Below are 20,928 nucleotides of genomic sequence, written 5' to 3' on the forward strand. Positions count from 1 at the left end.
CCTGGGGTGCCAGGAAGAGCACCCCAACAGCCCGCAGTTCAGCTGGGCACCCTGCACCCACAGCAGCCCCAAAAAATGCAGGTGGATGCGAACATGGAGGACATCAAATATGGAGACAAGGTCGCATCACTGACAGCAAACCCCTCCTGCCGAGGCACAGCACGGGCCCGGCTTCGGCACCCCCTGCAGAGAAGCAAACCCAGGAGATACAAACACGGCAGATTCACTTGTTGTTAAATAAACTTTAATCGTTTTTGCACCGGGGTGAAAAGAAAATAAAATGTTCTTTGCGGCCTCACAACTGGCCAAGGATTAAAATCAGCAGGCAGGGGGAGCAGCTCGGCTCTCCTCTCGGGGAAGGCCACGCGGTGCCGTGGGCTCTCCCCGCAGGCGATGCTCTGCCTGCCCCACGCGCTCAGATCGCTGAAGGCACAAGTGTCACTTCGTCCCCCTGACCCCGTGCTGCGGCTGCCGTTAGTGCCCCCACAAGCAGGCAAGCGAGTTCTGTGCAAAACCCCTACATATAAAAATAGCGGTTTTCTGTACCGAACATCCTAAAAAACTAGAGCTTTAATTAATGTCAGTTTATCCACACCCTTGATTTGAAATCCTGACGTGCACCCGGGAAACCGCTGCATCTCCATCGCCGGGGGAAGCGCTGCTGGGGGATTCGGCGGCGGGTGGCTGCTGGCCCCGGCCCCACACAGCGCCAGCTCGCTCCCGGCTGGCTCTGGCTGCCCTGGCTCGGCCCCTGGAGGCTGCAGGGTCCCTGGGTGCAGGAGCAGCCCCCAGCCATGGCTCATTGCTCAGCACCGGCAGCTCCTGGGGTCCATGCTCGACACCTCCAAACACGCCAGCCCCCGACTCTCGGCGCTCTCGGAGAGGCCAAGTGCTGTCTTCGGGCCAGTCCACATGCGCTAGAGGCTTGGCCCCGCACCGTCCGCCTCCCGTTCCCGCTGGTATCGCCGGCGGCGCTCGCAGCGTGGGCAGGACTGGGCACTGGCCTGGCACTCCCGGTGGAAGACAGTTTTGCAGTCATTGCACCTAGGACAAAGCAGGGAAAACCCCATCCTGTTGGCAACATCGGGCAAAGACCACGCTTCTCCCGCGAAACCGGACCTGGGGATGCTTCCTTGTTTCCCTTTCCTCCAAGTAAGTGCCCAGCGAGAGACGAGCCCTGCCGACACGTCGGCTGGCCCTGGCAGGGCCCAGCCACCTGCTGGACACAAAACGGCAAGCTTTGCTAGGAAGAGCAGTAATTCATCCACCAAAAGCCCTGCCTCCAGCAAGCACAGGAGAAAAGCAGCAGCTCTGCCCAAAAGAGCAACCCCTGCACCGAGCATCAGCTGCCAGCACCTTGCTGGCTTTTTGCAGATGAAAGAGCAAGATATCAAGTGAGCTGTGAGCTTTGCACCTTGCTTTCAGAGCGGGGCAGCAGGGCGAGGAGGCTTGCAAGCAGCACAAGATCAAGTAAAACGTCGCAGGCTGAGCCCCTAAACCCTGCGATGTCGCAAGGCAACTCGAGCCCAGCCGTAGTGGCCAGGATAGGATGCGGCTCTGTGCAAGGCTTTCCCCTCTGCTCGCCACGTTGGGGGCACAGCCTGGAGACCCCCGCCCTGCACAGATCAGTGTCACAGCCTGCAGAACAGCCAGGGACATTGTTTGGGGACATGAGAGCCACCCTGGGGTTGGGCAGCCTCTGCGTGCAGCGTTTGGAGCCGGCCTGCACCGGGGCGGCCGCGATGCAGCAGGAATGTAAACAGCTGCAAATTACACCTTGTGTGGGGCCGGCTTGCGGGAGACACCCATTTTGTGAGGGGCGTTCACGAGTTATCTTGAGTAAACAGCAGTCAGTGCTAAGAGGCTGGGCTCACTTTCCTTTTTTCCCTGGTGAGCCCCCACCTATCTCACCTTGCAAGCAGCAGCAAAATGCAGCTGATCCGCATGCCGGCGGGTCAGCTAGCTGAAATGCCCTGAACGCTGCAAATGCCTGGTGCTCAGCTGACTGCAGACGTGCCTTGTTTAATGCCGTCAACCTGGCGCTGAGCTTCGAGCGCCACGTGAGACCTGAGCTGCATTTCCCAAAGGAAGCAGGGGCTGCCAGACAGAGCAACGGCAGAGGGAGTGCAGGACGCAGAGCAATGCGCCAGGAGACCGCCAAAATACCACGGGATGAAAATTCTGGGCTCAAGCCTTGCTCCCAGCAGGCGGGTGCAAGCCCAGAGTTGCTCGAGATACGGAAACCACCCGTGCACAGACAGACGGGACAGCAGGGTGCTGCCTGGCGCCGTGTGCTTTCCCAGTGGAATATTTTTCAGGCGGCTTCTCCGGATGAGCAGTAGCAGCGGCTCCTCCTCCTCCTGCCGCTGCAGGGGGCGGGTTGCAAAGCAGGGTTTTGCCCTGCGAGTTTCTGAGCGAGCCAGTGCCCAAAACCAGCAGCTTCTGCCTCCACCTGCAGTGCAGCGGCCTCAGGAAGCGGCTGCTGCAAATGCAAACGTCACTCGCCCGGCTGGGTTATTGTTCGGAGGCGTTTCGGTCGCATCCTGCAGCGAGTCGCGGTGTGACCCGCGCGGCTGGCTGTCACACGCGTGGCGGAGGGGCAGGAAGCTGGGTTCAGCTCGCCGAGGATGTTATTGAGCTGCCTTCCTGCTGCAAAACCCCACTCGGCCTCCCCTGACACAAAGGAGGACGACAACTTCAGAGCCCAGCTCCCAGCACATGCGACCTCTGTCCTGCTGCCGGCGCAGCTCAGCCCCACGTGCCAGCTCTTCCCAGCGCCTGCAGGCTCTTTACAGGGAAAATCAGTCCCCTGGGGACACTGTCCTCTTAACAAGCACGGTGCTGTCCCTGCAGCAAGGAGGGATAATGAGCGATCCTGCTCAGCCACCCTGAGAATATTTGCAGACAAAACGCACCAGGGGACCCTGGTCTTGGTGACATTTTCTGCAGCTTCTGGATGTCACTAGTGGCTTTTAGGAGCTGCTTTTAGGCAAAGCAAGCTCGTGCAGACCAACAGCCTGTTAAACGTCTCTGCCAGGAAAAGGTTTATAATCAGTTCTGAGCTGAACCAGTGAGACAAGAATCTCCCTGCAGCCACAGCAGCTACACCTTGCAGCAGGCTCCATGTGGGAAGGATTTGATCTCTTTAGAGGAGGATTTCTACAGAAAACACAAAGCCCAGCAGTAAACACACCCGTCCTCAGGCACAAAGCGAGGGAGACGTCACTCACCTGGCGGTGGTGTCAAACTCGAAGGGAAAGATGATGTCGCTGCGGTTGCAGATCTGGCAGATGAAGCCCCGCTGGGTGCACAGGTCGCAGTTGTAGACGTGATGGGACGCGAACTGGATCAGAGACTGCAGGAACGTCTCGAAGACGCCGTCAGCTATCTGCGGAGCAGAGGCATCAGGCACACGGAGCCTGCAGCCAGAGGGGTGTGCACTGTGCAAAATGCACGTTGCACCCACACTTCGTGCTGCCTATGGAGACAAGGCTCTCATCCCAAACCAACCCAAGATCCCACGTGCCTGCCTTGGGGTTTAGCATCTCAATGGGATGCCAAAATAAACCCACAGCAGCACCCAAAAGCTGCCAGGATGGCTCCTAGCTTTGGGGCTGCTACTGACCACCTCCAAAAGTTGTGACAGACGGCAGTTGGTATGGTGATGAGCAAGACTGACTTAATGGGAGGTGAAACAATTTACCGTGTAATCTCCATAGTTCTTGGAGGATACAGGTCACTTATTTTAGCCTCCAAGCTAATGTGCAAGACTTGCAGAGGGCACGTGATAACAGAAAGCAAGGCAAAAAGGAACTGAGCAGCCTGAAATCTTCTGCTGAAGAAGTGCCGTGTTCCACGCAGCACCTCCACAGGCGGAAATGGGGATGTTCTGTATCAGCAAAATTACAGCGCAAAGCTCTCACCTGCTGCAGATCAGCGACACTGTACTTGTGGGGACACTCCAAGAGGTAGTTCCTGTGATCGAGCCTTCAAACAAGCACAGAGGGGAGCGTGTTAGACACTTTTGACCACATCTCAAACAGCCTCACAGTGAGGAAGAGCCCAGGGGATGCAGACTAAACGTTACTGTAAACCTGATTTCACACCAAACAACACATCCCAAATCCTGCCATTGAAAATTGTTTGAGAGCATTTCAAAGGGGGGAAAAAAAATATCTCATCTATTTTCCCAGGTGTTTCCTGTCCAGCCTTGGTCAGGAAAATGCTTCCTCAGTCCCATCTCCACGTGCTGCCCCACAAACAGACGGGTAACTTCTTCCAGCACATGACACAGAGGTGAAAACCAGTCCGTGCCCTGATGAGGCGATAAGGAGCAGGGCACAGACCCAAGGGCCAGGAGATGATCCTGCCCAGTACCCTGGGCACCCCCAGCCTACGGCAGCAACGATGACAGATGGAGCAAGGTGAAACGCCGGAGCACGAGAGGGGACTCAGGGTGCTCACCGCTTGCTCAGCTCCTTCAGGGCGCCGCTGCGGCACATGATAAGGTAATCTCCGAGCAGCTTCAGCTGCTCCCTGCTCTGGAGGATTCTCCTCATCCTCTCCACGTGGTCGTAGAGGCTCTCGTTGACCAGCTTGAGGTCGATCAGTGGCTGGTTACGGATCTGCGTGAGGAACTTCAGCGCCTGCCGGCAGACCTGCAGCAGGGAGAGGCCAGGTGTGAGGAAAAGCTCAGGGAGACGTTTCCACCCCTGCTGATGGTGGGAGAGGGCCACCTCCTTGCACCCAGCACAGACTCAGCCTGGGCTTACTCCTCGCTTGGTCAGGTCCCAGTTGTGGATGAGGCGCGAGGGGATCACCGTCTCGTCGTCCCGGTGGCAGCTGTCACAGTAGTACAGACCGGAGAAGGCGCAGAGCTTGGGCTTCACGAAGGAGAAGCCGATCTGCCTGGAGCAGCCTTCGGGGAGCAGACAGAAGATGGTGAGAGGGGACCCGCGCTGCCCCAGGGCCCAACATGCTGCTGCTGGAGCAGGGGAGAAGCTTTCGTGGGGGAGAATGGGGCAGGGAAATCTTTGAGAGGGTCAGAGACTGGCTAAAGCACGTGGCCGGACGCTGGCTGGGAGCTCCCAGCACCTTCCCACGCAAGGGGTTGGGATTCAGATCAGGATGGCCCAGCAGGAACACTCCTAAACAAGGCGCCTCAACACACCACATTTTTTAATCCATAAACGGGTTCAATTCAAACTGTTTTTCTCTTTCTTTTAGGAAAAGTGACTCGTAGGAACATCACAGTGGGCTAGGGAAGGACCAAAATCCCACCTGCCTGTTCCACCACCAGCCCCAGCAGCTCTGCCCGGTTCTGCCTTCCGCACGGCACCGCTGCAGGGAGCAGCACCAAAACCCGCGCTCCGCACCCATGAGCAACAGCGTGGGGTTGGGAGAAGCAAAAGACCAGACCCCTCTATCACAGCAGTGTGCAACCCTGCAAGAACCTGGCTTAGGTCTCGGGGGAGGCGTGCAGGGCTTTTACAGCTGCTGGAGAAGCGAGCACATCTGAGTTGGAGTCGTAAAGACAGGAAAACTCTGTGCTATTTTTACTGGGTTCACTTCTCTAAAATAACCGACAGTGTCGGTGGGTCTCTGAGCTCCAGCGGGTGCAGTTGGAGGCTGTGTCTGCCCTGGGAAGAGCTGGGGCCGCTCCACCACCCTCTGCCAAGGCTTTAACGCCCAGCCCTTTGCGCTCTGGAGTAGCTGGAGTGCATTAAGAAGAAACGATGGAGCTCAGTTGTTGCCCTCTGCATTAACAAAAACGCTTCTATTTCTTCTGGCTTGTCCCACTCTGACACACAAAGAAACCACTCCTGTGCCAAAAGGGTGTCGCAGCAGGAGAAGGGCGAGCGCGGGCATCCTGAGCCTCAGGTCGGCACCGGGCAGGAGGCAGAGCTGCGGAGAAGGGCAGGCAGATGCCCAAGGAAACCTACGCAAAGAAACTGGGAAGTGAGATCGGCCTTTTTGGCTTGCTGCTTCCATCTATTGGTAGGTGGAAGGTGCAGGACAGAGCCTGGAGGGGAAGGTAGAGACCAAATAAAAAGGACTGAAAACTACATTAAAAAAAAAAAAAAAAGGAGATCAAGAAAAAAAACCTGCTGGAGGGTACAAGAAATATAATTGAAGCAGGAAAGAAATCTGAAGTTTAATTAACTTACCGAGGTAAAGAACAAATTACACCTCCCATAGAGGTCAGAGAGTGTTATCCTATTAAGCCAGTGTCACCCAGCGTGCTGGGAGGCGTTGTGCTGAAGGTCAAACGAACATTGCACAAAATCGGCTTGTCACACCCATCGCAACGTTCGCTCCTGTGCTGCATTACTGGAAAAACAGCTCTACCCCCATGGCTTGGGTTTGCCCTTGACTACACCTTCCCCACAGGTTGGGGCCACCGAATGCCCAGAAAGGGGGCCCTGGGCCCCTCAGCTCCACCAGGTCCACCTGAGTTTGATTGAAGCCAATGCCCCCGCTGTCTACACCATAAATCTCTTAAGCAGGACCCCAGCAGCAGCCCAGTTTGACCTTGGAGGCCGTGCAGGGGTGTGATGGGGATCTGGTATTTGGGGACTCACCCCGTGCCCAGGGACTGCCAAAGATGCCACTGCTTTGGGACGTGAAGCCCAACCCAGGGGCTTCGGTGCCACCTGCTGCAGGGGTTGGCAGCAGGGCTCAGAGCATTTGGTCACCTCGTTAACCTTAATGAACTTGACATTATCCTCCAAGACAGAGCTGGGATCCTTGTTTTCAAGACCAGCCCTCGTATACCTGCGCAGATGAAGCTCTGAGAGTCCAGGCCCTTCTCCATGGGGATGGCCACCAGGTATTGCAGCAAGAAGCCGTTCTCCTTCACGATGCTCTTCAGGAGGACCTGGGAGTTGCCGTCCAAGCTGCCACCCAGCGTCAGCGCCTCCTCCGCCGCCTCCAGGTAGGAGGCGAGCACCCCTCGGACCAGCTCCCTCCACGATGCTGCTTCTTCTGCGCTCTCAGCCTGCAGCTTCAGGACGGCTTTGGAGGTGATCACCTTGAAGAACGCCGGTCCCCCGAGGCTGGTGTCTGGAAGAATGTCCTGGATCGTCTCTATGCCGTAACTGTTGCTTAAGATTTTGTCGTTGTTCCTCACCTTAAAGCACTTTAAGGTTTCCAGTGACAGGGAAAAAATAAATGGGACCCACGTTTTGTCTACGTCCACGTACAGAACAGACTCTTTGATTGCATCCAGTTCTGGTTCGTGAGCCGAAGTCCAATCGAAGCTGGTCCCAGGCGCTTCGTTGTACTGGAGGACAGCAGCGGGATCGCCGCCTTCGCTGCCGTCCTCGGGGTACTCCAGCGTCTCCCACTCCTCCTCCTCCAGCTGAGGCCGGCACTTCTGCAGCGCCTCCCGGATCCTGTCCAACCAGTCCTCGGCCTCGTCTCGAGAAGGAGCTCGTAGGTAGAGCTTTTTCCCCAGGAAAACCAGCTCGAAGCGTCCGTCCAAGTGCGTCAGCGCCAGCGACTCGCACCGCAGCAGCGAGTAGCTCTCGACGCAGATGCGGTCCTCGTGGTCCAGGAAGAGCCGGAGCTCCAGTGGCGACAGCTCGCAGGAAAACTCCTTCCAGATGCCCATGGCTCCTCTCCGCTCCAGGGTGCCGAGCTTCAGGAGTCCTCGGAAGGGGTTGGAAAGACCTTGGGCAAAAGCAAACGCCTCAGTATAACCAAAAGGGAAATGAGGGGGGCAGAGAAGAGCCGACAGGCAGCTGGCGGGGAGCAGCCAGAGGCATCGCAGCTTTGAGTCAGTCCCGGTGGGAGGTGGGACGGGGCAGGAGTGTGCAGGACCTGCTTGCGGGGCCCCTGTAATCGTCCCCATGCATTCGGTTTTGAGGGTAAGAATGAGAGGGATGGCATAAAAGAAATCAGTCCTGCAAGGTGGGCAGAGCCATGGGGACAGAGGCACGTCCTCTGCCCCTAAAGGGTTCCCACCAGAGCTATGGGGGCCTCGGCAACACTGAGGATCCCTGCTCCTTCTGGAGCCTCCAGCACCACCACCAGCTGATGGCAAGGGCTGCCCGCAGACAGGCGACCACCCGAATTCCCTGCCCAGCCCTTGAGCGCTGCCCGCAGCAGACGCGTGCTTAAAGCGGGGGCCACGCACCCATCTGCCGGCGATGCACGACGCTGAAGCCCTTTTGTTCCCGCTCGGGTGAGAGCTTGGGCTTCCCGCCCCGCGAGGAAGGCACCGACAGCCGTTCCAAGTCGAGAGCACTGATCAGCCCCGGGGCCAGGCCCTCCCCAGCACCCTCTGGCACGAAGCCGTTGATGTCAGCCAGGCTTTTGCCACTATCTCCTGCAGAAGGCCTGTAGAAATCATCTTCCGAGATCCAACTCTTTCTTTTCTGTTAAAAAAATACATGAAAAAAAAAAACCTCATCAGCAAACTCAAACCCATGCATCCACGGTGGCCCCGTGCACACCCAGCACGGTGACTTTGGCCCCCCCAAGCACACCCTGGCTGCACGCTGCCAGCGAGCGGCCGCATTTTGGGGAGCGCAGACGGGCTGCCAGCTGCCCCAGCTGCCTGGCTAACGCAGCTGGGGGGCTGACGGCAGGGATGTCCACGGGTGGGTGGCAGAGCGAACACCACCCCGCAGGGAGGTTGTCATCGCTCGCACCCTGCTCGCACCGAGGAAGAGGCGCTCGATGAGCCTGCGCTTGCAGCTGGCACCACTGCGCATCGCCTCGCCACGTCGGGCTGCTGCCTGGCTGTCCTCACCTGTCCTGGTTTCAGCTAGGGTAGAGTTAATTTTCCTCCTAGTATGGTGCTGTGTTTGGGAATTAGGATGAGAATAATGTTGATACCACGCTGACGTTTTGATTGTTGCAGAGCAGTGCTTACACCAAGCCAAGGACTTTTCAGCTTCTTGCTCTGTCCTGTCAGCGGGCAGGCTGGGGGTGCAGCAGGAGCTGGGAGGGGACAGACCCAGGACAGCTGACCCAAACTGGCCAAAGGGGCATTCCATACCATAGGACGTGATGTGAACAATTAATGGGGGGGGGCTGGCTGGGGTGGGGGGACCGGCTGCTCGGGGGTAGGCTGGGCATCGGTCAGCGGGTGGTGAGCAATTGCATTGTGCATCACTTGTTTGTACACATTATTAGTAGCAGTACTATTATCATTATTATTTTCCTTTCTTTCCTGTCCTAATATACCGTCTTTATCTCAACCCACAGGCTTTCATTTCTTTAACTCTCTCCCCCATCCCATAGAGGGAGGGGGGAGGGTGAGCGAACGGCTGTGTGGTGCTGAGCCGCTGGTCGGGTTAAACCACAACATCACCAAACCGCCTTCTGACCGCGGGTTTAGTTGGGGCACAGCGAAGTGCAACGTACGGTGCCCCTGAAGCGCTGCTGCAGGGCTGAGAGCACCCATCTGCTGAGCCGCAGAGACGCGCTGCGATCTGGAAGCCCAGGAACACGAACCGACTGGTTCTCCCCCCCTGAAGTCACAGCAGGGCTGTGGGGAGGAACACATTCCCTGCAACATCCACGTGCAAGGCCTTTGGTTCAGCAAGCATTTCTGAGGTGGGGTGAGACACCAGCTCGGTGCAGTGGTGCAGGCTCACCTGGAGCGGGGGCCAGGAACATTATTTATTACCAGGGAGAAGCAGAGAAGACATCTAGGTCCTAGTCCTGTCTTACAAGCGGATGCTACAAACACCATTCTTCTGTCTATTTGAGAAGAAAAGCAAAGCAGGGAAGGCAGAGAAAACCTTTGTCTCGCTATGTCACGAGGGGCTGAGGCCTGAAAGGTGAAGGAAGTCTGTTAAGCTGAAAGAAAACAAAGCTGTAACTTCTCCGGGAGTCTGTCTGGCTGCAAGCAGGGAGCGAGGCTGTGGGACAGGCCTCTGAACAAACACCAGGAGCAAAACAAGACCCAGATCAGGGCTCCTGCAAAAGCGAGCAGCCTTGCCAGACCCAGAGCATCCCTTCCAGGGCTGTGTCCCACCAGGAAGGACCCTACCTTGCTTTCAAAGAGCCTTTTATTCCGACCACAAACCAAATCACAGCGGGAGAGTCAGCGCCACCCTACAGGAGGAACACAAGGCGGCTCAGCTCCCGGGCTATAGGAAGCCTCTGTTTACTCTCAGGCGAGGAATGCAGGTTGCTCCATGAGTCATGCGAAAGCAGGAGGGGATTTCCTGTTGACACCGTATGTTATACATAGATTAGTCAGCCTGGCCCAGCGCCGGGAAGGAGCAGCGGAAACGGGACAACTGGGAAGGAGCCGAAAGGAGCAGGGACCCAAAAGAGAAACCGCTCGGGGGCGCGTGAAGCAGATCCTAACCTCCCTGGGGTGGAAGGATGAGTCGGGCGCGAGCCAGAGTTAGGCAGGGGACAGGACTGTTCGAAGGGTTTCCTAAAAGCAAAAGCAAGTGGATTGCAGAGGACGGCAAGAGGGGACGTGCACTGCTGCTGAGGCGAGCCTGAGCACCAGGGAACGCCATCCTGCTTTGGGAACAGATGTGTTGGGTGAATGTTCTCCCACTGCACAACTGCAATTTGTTTCCTGCCTAGGCAGTGCTTTTCCCTCCTCTTATGAGGGCGAAGGAAAGTCCCCTGGCCCCAGCCCAGCAGAAAATCCATTCTTGAGCTGTTCTGTCAGCTCACACAGAGCTGAGGGCTAGATTTGTGCAAGAGCTCATCACCCTTCAGATATCACTAATAAAACAGAAAACTTCTCTTGTTGGGGACTGGGTGAGGGACGACCAGCTTGCCATGTGGGGTTTCTAATGCTTTGGTATTCTTTTTGCCAGGGAATATTTACTTCGGTCCAACATGCCCAGGATGGCTGCACGGCCACACCTCTGTGGGGCCCAGGAAGGTGTGCACGGAGCAGAGAGCACTCCCACCACCTCTCCCTGCTGATTCCTGTGTTATTTACATCAAACGTGCCGCCGTTAGCCCTGAAGATGAGAATTCAGAGAAACTGGAGCCTACTGAAATTGTCACCACCTTCACCTTCCTTTCCCGTTAGATCGGGAAGCATAAAAACAAGGATACTGGGGAGCGCAGCACACGAGCTGGAACACCTACCGGGCAACCCGACAGCGGAGAAAGGAGGTACTCGGCTGCGGGGCTGCGCACCGCGTGGCCGCCCTCGCTGCTGCTGACCGCACCGCGGCCGCCTTCCTCCGCTCCATCGGTGCCGCTGGGACGCGGGGCTGGGACGCCAGCATCACCCCGGGGGAGAGCGCGGACGCTGCCCCTGTGCCTGGTGGGAGGCGGCGGCGGGCGAGCATCCTCGGAGGGTGCCAGGGGTGCTGGGGGGCAGGCGGGCTGCGGCGGGGAGCACCCCAGCACGGCGGGGACGAGCTGATCTGGTGGGGCGTCGTGGCTCGGCTTGGCTTTGCTGAACTCGGACAGCACCCTAAAAAAGAAACAGCGGTGAGTTCAGTGCAGCTGCGCTGACCTGGACCTAGCACGCGGCCGTGCCTGGTTCTTCAACGCCAGCCCCCCCAGGAGGGCTCGGCCCCGGCGGGCTTACGGCTCTGCGTGGCTGCAGACGAGCTGCCAGGCACCGGCCCTGCCCCCAGGAAACGCGACTTGTCCGGCCGCCGGCCAAAGACCCCACGAAGGATGCTTTCCCTGCTGACCCGCGTTACAGGATTTTCATTTACTTCTGACACTAAGGGGTTAATGGGCCCCCAGCCCATCCTACGACTCCTGAACACCCCCCCGAATTTCAGATGTTTTTGTAACCATTAACAAGCAACTTTTCGTGGAGCTTGGCCATGCCAGATGCTGGTCCCATGCCTCTGCTGCACCAAGTCAAGCTAAACCAGCCCAGCTTAAAATTCAAAACAAAGTCTTTCCATCGCGAGTTTAGTCAAATCAAGGGCGGTTCTTCCAGGATTATCATAAAATGCAAAATCCTAGAAGCAGGTGACATTGCTGTTATCGATGGGGAAGAGCAGGCAGGAGCTCTAAACCTTGGGAAATAGCCGAGCAATTAACCAGCTTGCCAAAAACGTCAGCTTCAAACACTCCAAAGCTCCTCATGAGCTTGGGCTGGTGTGCACAACTCTTCTGGCCAAAAAACATTTACAGCAAAGGTAATGTTTCATTTACAAGTCTCCCATTTCAGTTTGACCATTCCATTCAAAATTCTACTTCTGTTTTAAAATTTGCCTCTGTGTGGTTTTTTTGCTTGTTACGTAGGCATAAAGTGACCAGAAACAAGACGGTTTTAAAGGCATTCATTCTGCTGGTCGACTGGAAGCAAAGTGCTTCCGCTTTTGTGGGAATTTCAGCATGCTTGCTGTTTCAGACCAATGTGAAATGGCTATTAGGTCTCAGTCTGAGAAAGCCCTTGCTCAGCTCTGGCTCTGCCGCTGAAGGTGGCCTCTTCCAAGCAAGCAGGGCGAGACACAGCGGTTGTAGCTCTGCTCACAGCCTTGCAGCCCTCTCTAAAGCCGACACCAGGCAGGGTGCATTCGCCAAACAGCACCCCAAGGCCAGGCTCAGTCAGACAACACATCCTTCGTTTTTTAGGGCGGCGGGGAAAATATTTGCTGATTACTCAGAGCTTATACAGCCTGCTGGAGATCCTTGTGCTTGCTGTCTGAGTGTTTCGCAGAAATAAATCACGAGGATGACAAACTAACAACCTTCCTCCTTTGAAGTATCTGCAGAAGGTGCAAATTATGACCCCTTCCTATGACCAAATTCATTTCTTCCCTGCCAAAAAGCCCCAAGCGTACGCCATGGAGATGTCACATTCCTGAAAGCAGGGAGCAGCATTTTTCTGACGTGTCTGCCCTGGCAGAGAGGACAGGCACACACTTCAGTCCTCAGGTGCTCATTTGCCTTGGCAGCAGGGTCCTGGCAAGCTGTGCCAAGCTTTTCGTCTTTTTACCTTTCAGGCTCTTTCCAGGAGGAAAAAGCGGCCTGTTAAAAAGGGGAGAAAGCCTTCCTGCCTACAGAGAGAAAATAAAGGGGTTAGAAATCCTGCTGAAGAGGTCTGGGGAAAGACTCACTCTTGTAGTGACTTGTCCAGGTCCTCGGCAGTGGCCGTGCCCAGGTCGGAGTCGCAGGAGAGCGGCTCCTCGCTCCGCTCGGGGCTCTGGGCGCAGTGAGGCTGCAGGGCGCTGTCGGAGCCGAGGCTGGAGGACAGCTGGGACGAGCCCGTCGTGTTGAGGCTCAGCGAGGACGACGTCAGCTTGGTTTTGACGCCGGCTTTGCTGATGGGCAGGACGGAGGGCTGAATTTCAATCTCATCCGATCCCGAAGACTGGGAGATGGAACCCAGCGACGCTTTTCTCCGGGGCTCGGATGTCGAGGACGTCAGGGGCTCCAGCAGCTCCGAAACAGGACACAGCCCGGACAGGGAGAGAGGGGTGACAGTCCATTCGTTCAACACCGCCGATTTATAAGACAGCTGAAAGGTTAAGGATGTTAAGCCCTGCAGGTAGCTAAGGAGGAACTCGCACTCCTCAGCGTCCAAAAGCAGAGCCGTGGACTGGTAGTACTCGGGCAGCCGCGGCCTCTCCCGCAGCAGCAGCTTCAAGTAGCACTCCACGAGGCCATCGTTCAAAGCCAGCCTCAGCCAGGCCCGGCAGCGGCCGACGTCCGTGTTGATAAAAATGAGTTGTTCCAGCTCTGAGACAATGTTCCTGGGGCAAGGGAGAAAAAGAATAGAAGAGGAGGTGAGGGGCTGCGTTTCCAGTCCATCCCAGGCTGCCAAACTGCTCTGCTATGGGAGATTAGGAGTTGGGTTAGAACAGGCTGCGTAAAATCTTTGTTCCGTGGAAAATGTGGTTTCCCACAGAGAAAAAAGACCTCCTGAGTTCCCCTAAACCAAATATATTGGTGACGAGTCCAGCCATCCCTGGGGGGTGCCCCTGGGCACTGCTCCTCTGGCTGGAGGTATCTCCCGTGCCTCTGTGCTTGCCCTGGACCACGGGCAGGAGACAAGGGGAAAACTCATTTGTGTCACTCACTGGTGACAACCGTATGTCCAAGCTCTAGTTCCACATTTCCCACCGGCCAAAACACAGTGGAAACTGCCATGGCAAGCCAAAAAGCAAAGCACAAGGCTTGGGTGAAGTTCCTCAACCAGTCTCAGCATCCTGACTTCAGCTGTTTTTTCCCCAAATCCAACAGCGACACCATGCTTCCTAATCCCCCCTGGCCCCAGCTCACACCTCAGTAGTCGACGCTGCAGATGCTACAAAAAATAGAGCAGAAGTTTCTGAAGTTTTTAGTCTGCCTCTCACAGACGAAAATCTTCAAAGGGCACAAAAATATCCCCCATAGCGTGTGAATCTGCTATTTTCATCCACTCTTTCATAATTCAAGAGTCGCTGATGGAGTTGGATGAGGCTTTCAAAACTACTTCTTTGTGGGTTGTTACTTTGTGTGGAAAGACTCTGCCTAGGGAGTGGCTCAAAAACCCCAGCAAATAATGATAGTTACACACACGAGAACTCCACAAGGTTCACAGATAAGGTCAGTCCTGATTCTCCTCTTTTGGGCGTGGAGAAAAGGAGCATGATTGTCCCCAAAAGGTAAATGCCAGGAGGGAGACCAGGCCCTGCAGCGTGCAGTCACGGTCCTCCGGTCCCACTGGGGACACCAAGCCCCCCTACACAGCCTGGTTCCCCAGATTTAATCAGGAGCATGCCCCAGGCTGGCACAGCAGTTTAACGCCTGGTGCGGGCAAAGCTTTAACTGGTGACACTGCCTAAGACCCAAATGTCGCCGTACCCACAGCACATGCTTAGAGGCTGTGCTGGCACCAGCAGGTGCCCCGTGCCCAGCCCCGCAGCATCACTCGGCTCCAGAGGGGCTTTGCCCTCCTCCGGAGCCCCCCGTGGTCCTGGGCAGCCCCTGCCCAGCAGGACACCCTTTGAGACCATCCAACATTTTGGCTGGAGGGATGAAGCGTACGGGGAGCGGGAGCAAAGCAAACCCCTGTCCAGCCAGCTCCCCTTAAAATTTTGTGGTGTTTGCCCCTCTTGGTGCCAAAGGGAGGGCAGAAACCTGGGTGTGCACACTCACCGGTGCGTGATGCTCTTCAGCAGGCCCCAGAAGACGGGCTGGGGAAGCGGCAGGCGGCCGCCTGCTTTCTTCCCTTTCCCCCCTGTCTCTGTCTTTATGTGCTTCGCCTTCAGCCCGTGCACAAAGACGGCCTCCAGGGCGCTGCAGAGGGTGTTGGCGTTCCCATCGTCGCTGGTCACGACGGCATCCGAAGAGACGTACTGCTTCTGCAGCGCCTTGATCGCGCTCACCAGCTGCTTCTTGATCAGCTGCAACACAGGAGGTGCAGGCTTAGGTAGTAAGGATAAGTGTCAGGAAAAAAGGGCAAGAAAAGGGCTCCAAAACTGCAAGGCTCGTCCAGAGAGGCGCCACGCAGTTCCTGCTTCATCCACGTGCCCCGCAGAGACCATCTGCAAGCACTGCAGCTGAACCTGTCCAGCTGGGGACTCACGCTCTTGGCATCAGAGTCGATCTGGCTTTTTTAAACAAGTAAGTTATGCAAATAGTTCTTCCTTTAGCTCACGTTTCGGGGCCCACTGGGTTTCTGGGGTTGCCTTTAGAGCGTGCAGCACTTCCACAGACATCAAATTGCTTAAGAGGGTGGGGAAAAGAAGAAATCGGTTCTTTCCAGGCACTTGCTCAGGGAAAACACATGGATTAAATAAGCACGGGTGATAAACGAGGAACGCTAAGGAGGTAACCCCTCACAGAAATCAAAGCCATCGTGGCAGATGCTTTTGAGAGGACAGCTTGTGTTGTTTGCTGTACTCTTCTGGGAGCTGGGGTGAGCTCTGAAGCAGTAACATGGGGATTTTACATTCCAACAGTTCTGCTTTCCTCCTCCTTCCACCAGAGTCAAAAAGAAGCAAATTCAATGAATTTAACAATTTTATGCTGGTGGAAACAATTTTTTTAAATGCAGCTGAGCCCAGCTGTCTCAGTCAGCCTTATTTAAAATGAAAGCTGCACTTCCCAGCAGACATTTGGCAAACTCCGCCAACTTGGCCGTGAACCTAGCAAGCACTTGGCGCTCGGGTGTCAGTCACGCAGCCCTCCGAATTCATACCGAAAGGCACCAGCCGCTGCCACCGAGCAACGGAGGGGGCAGAGCCGGGGTTCAGATGGGCTGCTCAAGTCCCAGCTCCAGAGAGAGACTGTTCTCCTTGCAAGGGAGATGTTCGGTAACATTTTCTTAAATGATTTCTCCTCTCCAGCCTTTCTCAGCCGCAAATTTTCTCCTATCGAACTTCCAGCCCTGAATACTTTTTCAGGAGGGGAAATGCACCTAAATAAGGTTTGTGGCAGCTGTAGTTCAACGACACATGCCGTATCCCTGTTCATATCGCCCCTTCCCAGCTGCCCCCAGATCTGCCAGCACAAGCAACCCGCCTGCGAGCAGCAACCATGGGCTAACAGGATTAAAGGGTGCAAGCGATGTTATCTGTCATGCATGAATAATTCTGCTGCAGGATGAATTAAAGACACAGACTTCACCACCACGTTTGAACCGTGCTTGTGAAACGTGTTCAGACTCCAAAGGCTGGGTGAAGAAAGCCCAGACACCCCAAGCAGCCTCGGCAGCAACGCTCCTTCCCCAGGTAAGGGGCCGAGAACCCTCCCCAGCCCCTCAGTGCACGTCCCAAGGTGGAGCCTGGTGGGGTTTAACTCGCAGCCACCCACCGCTGCTCCACCTCGGACAACCAGGCAGACCGCCCGAGGATGCTCCGCCAGCAGCAGCCACCCTTCGCCTGCCTGCAGCGTCCCAGCCCCGGCTGGCAGCGCAGCCACGTCCGACCACGTCCCGCCAGGAACTGGGGCTACACTGGGAGCAACCGGAGCAGGCTGGGGTTCAGGGCGCGGGTGACGTGCTCACCTGTATGACTTCCTTGGGGTCATCGGCGTGGCTCGAATGCATCTCAGCTGCTGCTGCTCCCGGCACTGCATTCACATGTCACCTTTGGGACAAGGAGGAGGAGCGTGGCTGAGCGCTGGGCGCACGGGGGACCCGCCTGCCGTGCAGAGGGCACCCGGAGTCACGCAGCAGCGAGCGCTCCCGGCCGGATTGCTGCCACGTTCAAGTCGGGACCAACCCAAGACCACACGGGAACAGACAGAACAGAGCGTGGCCAACAGTGAGAGACCAACAGGGAGTAATTAGCCTCTGCAGGTTAATTACTAAACCCGGTGAGACGCCAGGCTGCACGCTGGCCAAGCCACCAGCGCCCTGCGCAGGGCCAGGGACTGCTTCCCTTCTGCTCCCCCACTACCTGCAGTGCCCAGCGCCAGGCACGCAGCGAGGACAGCAAAACGCGTGCATTTTGCCGGGCGGCCCGAACGATGGGACGCAAAAAAACAAGGATGACACCGCCACTGTGGTGGCACGGGGGGATGCGGAGGTGACAGCAATTCTGCCTGGCACAGAGCGGTCTGAGCAGCCTCTTCAGGGCTCTCCGTACGGCTCTCAGTTGCTCCATTCAGAGGCAGATGCTCCAGCATCGCCCCTTTCCCAGCAGAAGGAAAAAACCCATTGTCCTCCACTACGGGAAACCCTGGCAAAGCCAGACTGAGCACTGGCCGCCGTGCCAGGGCTGTCTGTAACAGGAAGGTGGGAGCAGAGAACAAAGAGACTTTAATTCTGATGTCTGGCCTCCTACCCGGCTCTTGGGAGCCGTCTGTCGACACCGGCGTGTACCTGGAGGCTCTGGGAGCAAAGGTGCGCGGCTGCTGGCGCGTGGCCGCATCCCAGCTCCAACACAACGCGCTCTGGTGCTTAAAGGAGCTTGAGAGCAGCTCCAGCAGCAACTGCTGCGAAGCTTCCCAAAGACTCAAGGGGTTGGAAACGCGTTCCCTCGAGCTGGGAGCACTCGCTCTGGCTTTGCCATTGAAGCAGAGGACAGAGCCAGCAGTGAACAGCAGGGTTTGGGTATGCCCATGCACTTCCACCGCGAAGGCCAGTTGTGAAGGCAAAGGTGGCCCAAATCCTGTGAATCCCAAAGCCCGAGCATCCCAAAGCCCGAGCATCCCAAAGCCTGAGCATCCCAAGTCTTGGATAGTGCGGGCGGTTGGTCCGGCTTGGCGCAGCAGGTCAGGAGCTCTTTGGTGAGCAACCCCAGCTCCATTCCCAGCGTGGCCGGAGTTCAGCAGAGTTTTATAGAAAAGGAAACTGTTTTCGCCACTGCTTGTCATAAGATTTCCTCTCCCTGGATTGCGACACAGGCAGGCGGGAGCGCAGTGATTACGGGAATGGTCACCTCTGGCTCCGAGCTGCTGCCCGGCGTTTCGGCAGGGGGCAGCGGGTGCGGGGAGGGCGCCGAGGTGACAGCAGCAGTGGGTGAAGACCACGGGGAGCCGCCCCCGTCCCTGCCCTGTGCCGTGGAGGCTCAGCCAGCGTCAGACTCTGCCCCTTCACCTGCTGCCTCCCTGCTAACGGGTCCCACAGCTCGCCCGACACCACCCCGAGGTTCAGCACTGCTCGGGGGACAGACACACGGCTGTGGGCACGGGGTGGCACGTCTGCTGCTGCACCTGAGTGGCTCCTGCAGAGCCAGTGCTGGCGTTGCGGCTCTGGGGCTGCCCCAGCCACCTTGGTGTCCCCAGCTGTCACGGCGAGGGATGATTTTGCGAACTCTTCCAGACTTGCTAAGCACAGGATGGACCCCAGCAAGAGCTGTCCCCAAAACCTCCGCTCCCTTGGTGGCCTCAGCTCCTCCAACCCCAGCTCCTCCAGCCTCCCTGAGAGGCAGGAGGCTGAGGACGCGCGCCACGACCAGTCCAACCAGTTCATCCCAGTGCCATGAATTCACCCAGCGATCTGCTGGGGCAGCACCTCCCTGAGCGGCGAGCACAACAAACGCGCTGTGGTGGCGGATCTCGCCCGACACGCTCACGGCGCCCTCGGAAAGCCACCGCCGGTTTTGGTCTCAAAGCGCACCTGGCGCAGGACGGACGTGGGAGCGCGGACAGGAGCACGTCCACGGCACAAACCCCGTGTGGCTTCCCAGCATCCGCCGCCTCCAGGGCTCTGCAGGCAGAGCAGAACAGCCAAAGCAAAACAAAATAAACCAGAAAGCAAGAAAGCAGAAAGCAAGCTCGTGCGGTTTACCTACCAAGGAAGGGAGCCCGCGGTGCGTGCGCAGAGCTGCCCGATTACCAGAAGGCAACAAAGCAGCCCCAAGCCCCGGAGCTGCTTGCTGAGATCGAGCCGAGGCGGTGACCCCCCGCTCCGTCCCGAAGCCCGGCTCTTTGCTCTCCCGACAAGTTATAAATAAACACCGAGTCACCACCGGCACTTTGTGCATGGAAAACAACCGCCGATGGGACGGCGTCGGCCGGTGACTCAAGGCCTGGAGACGGAGCCACTCATTTTCCAAGCACGAGCGCGTGGCCGGGCCCCGTCCGCCCAGGGAAAACGGGAGCTCTGGCGGGACGGGCAGCCCGAGTCCTGTGCCGGGACAGCCCCGTCCTGCCGTGGCCATAGCACGAGGGAAGCTTTCGGCCTTCCACGAAGGCCCCACGAACGCCCAGACGTGCTTCAGCTACAGAGGGGCCCCAAAGCCCCAGCCTGCGGCCCCGGAGGACCTCGAGGCCCGACGCTCTCCAGCCGTGACGTGATTGCACCCTGGCAGAGGAGCGCCCGCACTGAGCGGCGCATGGGGGCCATCAGGATGGAAGGGAGCTGCCTCTGGCTAACAAACCCGCCGCCTTCTGCCCCGGCATCGTGCCCCGTCGCCCGCAGCCCACCTGCGCCGAGCGGGCTGCTCCCGGCGGAGGCGAAGCGGAGGCTGAGCCTCCGACTGTGAGGCCGCGTTCCTCAAGCACCGGGGCAGGAGAATTTCCTCCAGCCCGCCCCGTGCCCCTGCGCGAGGTCGCCGCTTGCCACGGGCGAGCCCAGCGCCATGCTGGCCATGCACGTTGGGGAGGCCCCCCCCCAGCAAGGTACCCCCGGGCTCGTCCTCCCGAGCCGGTGCCCCCTCCGCGCGCCAGCCCCGGCTGGTTCACGGCCACCTGGCGCCACAGGGAGGGCACGGCCCTGGGGGGGGCAAAGCGGGGACCCTCTGCCGGGGGGAAGGCAGCGGGAGCGGCCCCGCGCAGCGCCGGGGAGGCTGGAGGGGGCCGCGGTGGGTGGCAGGAGGGGACCGTGCGGACCGACCGGGGGCAGGGCAGGGCTGCGGCCCCCAGCCCCATCCGGCCTTGGGCACCGCCAGGACGGGGCAGCCCCCGGCAGCTCATTATAGCTTCGCTAATGAAGCTCCGGAGGCCCGGGGAAGCCAGAAGGGGCTGTGGGGGGGCGGCCTGGGGCGCAGCGGGGCTGCTGGCAGGGAGTGGGGTGGGCTGGGGACAGCGCCCAGCGCCCTGCACCCAGCAGCACCCAGCACCCATCGCCGAGCACCCAGCAGCACCCAGCACCCAGCGCCCAGCGCCCAGCGCCCAGCACCTATTGCCCAGCACCCATCACCCAGCAGCACCCAGCAGCACCCAGCACCCATCGCCCAGCACCCAGCCCCACCAGCTGGGCGCTGCCCAGCCCCGCTCCCAGCCCCCTGCCCCCCCCCAGCCCCCTGCCCCCTCCGCCCCCTCCCCCCCCCAGCCCCCTCCTCCTCCCCCCCAGCCCCTTCCCCGCCCCCCCCCGGCCCGGCCCCGCCCCCGCTCACCGGCTGCGCGCGCCCCGCCGGCAACCCGGAAGCGGAGGCCGCGCGCCCCGCCCCGCCCCGCCCCCCCTCGCCCCCCGTGACGGCAGCGCGCGGCGGGGCGGGGCCGGGGGGCGGAGCCACGCCCCCAGGGGCGGGGCCGCGGGGCGGGGCGCGGGCACTCGGCAGGCGCGCGGGTGGGGGCGTGGGGGCGTGGGGGTGTGTGCGAGGGGGTGCGCAGGTGGACAGGGACATGGACACACACGTACACACATGTACA

General features: G+C 58.5%; 1 protein-coding gene across 4 annotated transcripts; it reads right to left on the bottom strand.

The window, feature by feature from the left end:
• Positions 1-226: 226 nt before the first annotated feature.
• Positions 227-20,739, bottom strand: PLEKHM1 (pleckstrin homology and RUN domain containing M1). 4 transcript variants are annotated; one of them, XM_083809066.1, is made up of 13 exons: positions 19,128-20,544; positions 18,953-19,042; positions 16,895-16,976; positions 15,043-15,290; positions 13,020-13,655; positions 11,077-11,410; positions 8,138-8,378; positions 6,775-7,671; positions 4,773-4,918; positions 4,465-4,658; positions 3,924-3,987; positions 3,231-3,388; positions 227-1,044 (listed from the first exon to the last, which is right to left on the bottom strand). In XM_083809066.1, the coding sequence occupies exons 3-13, from the start codon at positions 16,934-16,936 to the stop codon at positions 918-920; spliced, it is 3,087 nt and encodes a 1,028-aa protein (XP_083665192.1). In that variant the 5' UTR covers positions 16,937-16,976; positions 18,953-19,042; positions 19,128-20,544; the 3' UTR covers positions 227-917. The 4 variants fall into 4 exon arrangements, with proteins under 4 accessions (XP_083665192.1, XP_083665189.1, XP_083665191.1 ...); XM_083809063.1 differs by lacking the exons at positions 18,953-19,042; positions 19,128-20,544 and adding an exon at positions 20,673-20,739; XM_083809065.1 differs by lacking the exon at positions 18,953-19,042.
• Between the last annotated feature and the right edge of the window lie 189 nt (positions 20,740-20,928).

The sequence above is a fragment of the Anser anser genome (assembly GCF_964211835.1).
Source record: "Anser anser genome assembly, chromosome: 23".
Classification (NCBI taxonomy): domain Eukaryota; kingdom Metazoa; phylum Chordata; class Aves; order Anseriformes; family Anatidae; genus Anser; species Anser anser.

Bases quoted from the DNA above. Each gene is read 5' to 3' on its own strand.
- PLEKHM1 (XM_083809063.1), bottom strand. From the start codon at position 16,936: ATGCATTCGAGCCACGCCGATGACCCCAAGGAAGTCATACAG. The intron at 15,291-16,894 runs GTGAGCACGTCA...CCTGTGTTGCAG, and splicing joins ACCCCAAGGAAGTCATACAG to CTGATCAAGAAGCAGCTGGT. The intron at 1,045-3,230 runs GTGAGTGACGTC...GCTTTGTCCTAG, and splicing joins GAGTTTGACACCACCGCCAG to GTGCAATGACTGCAAAACTG.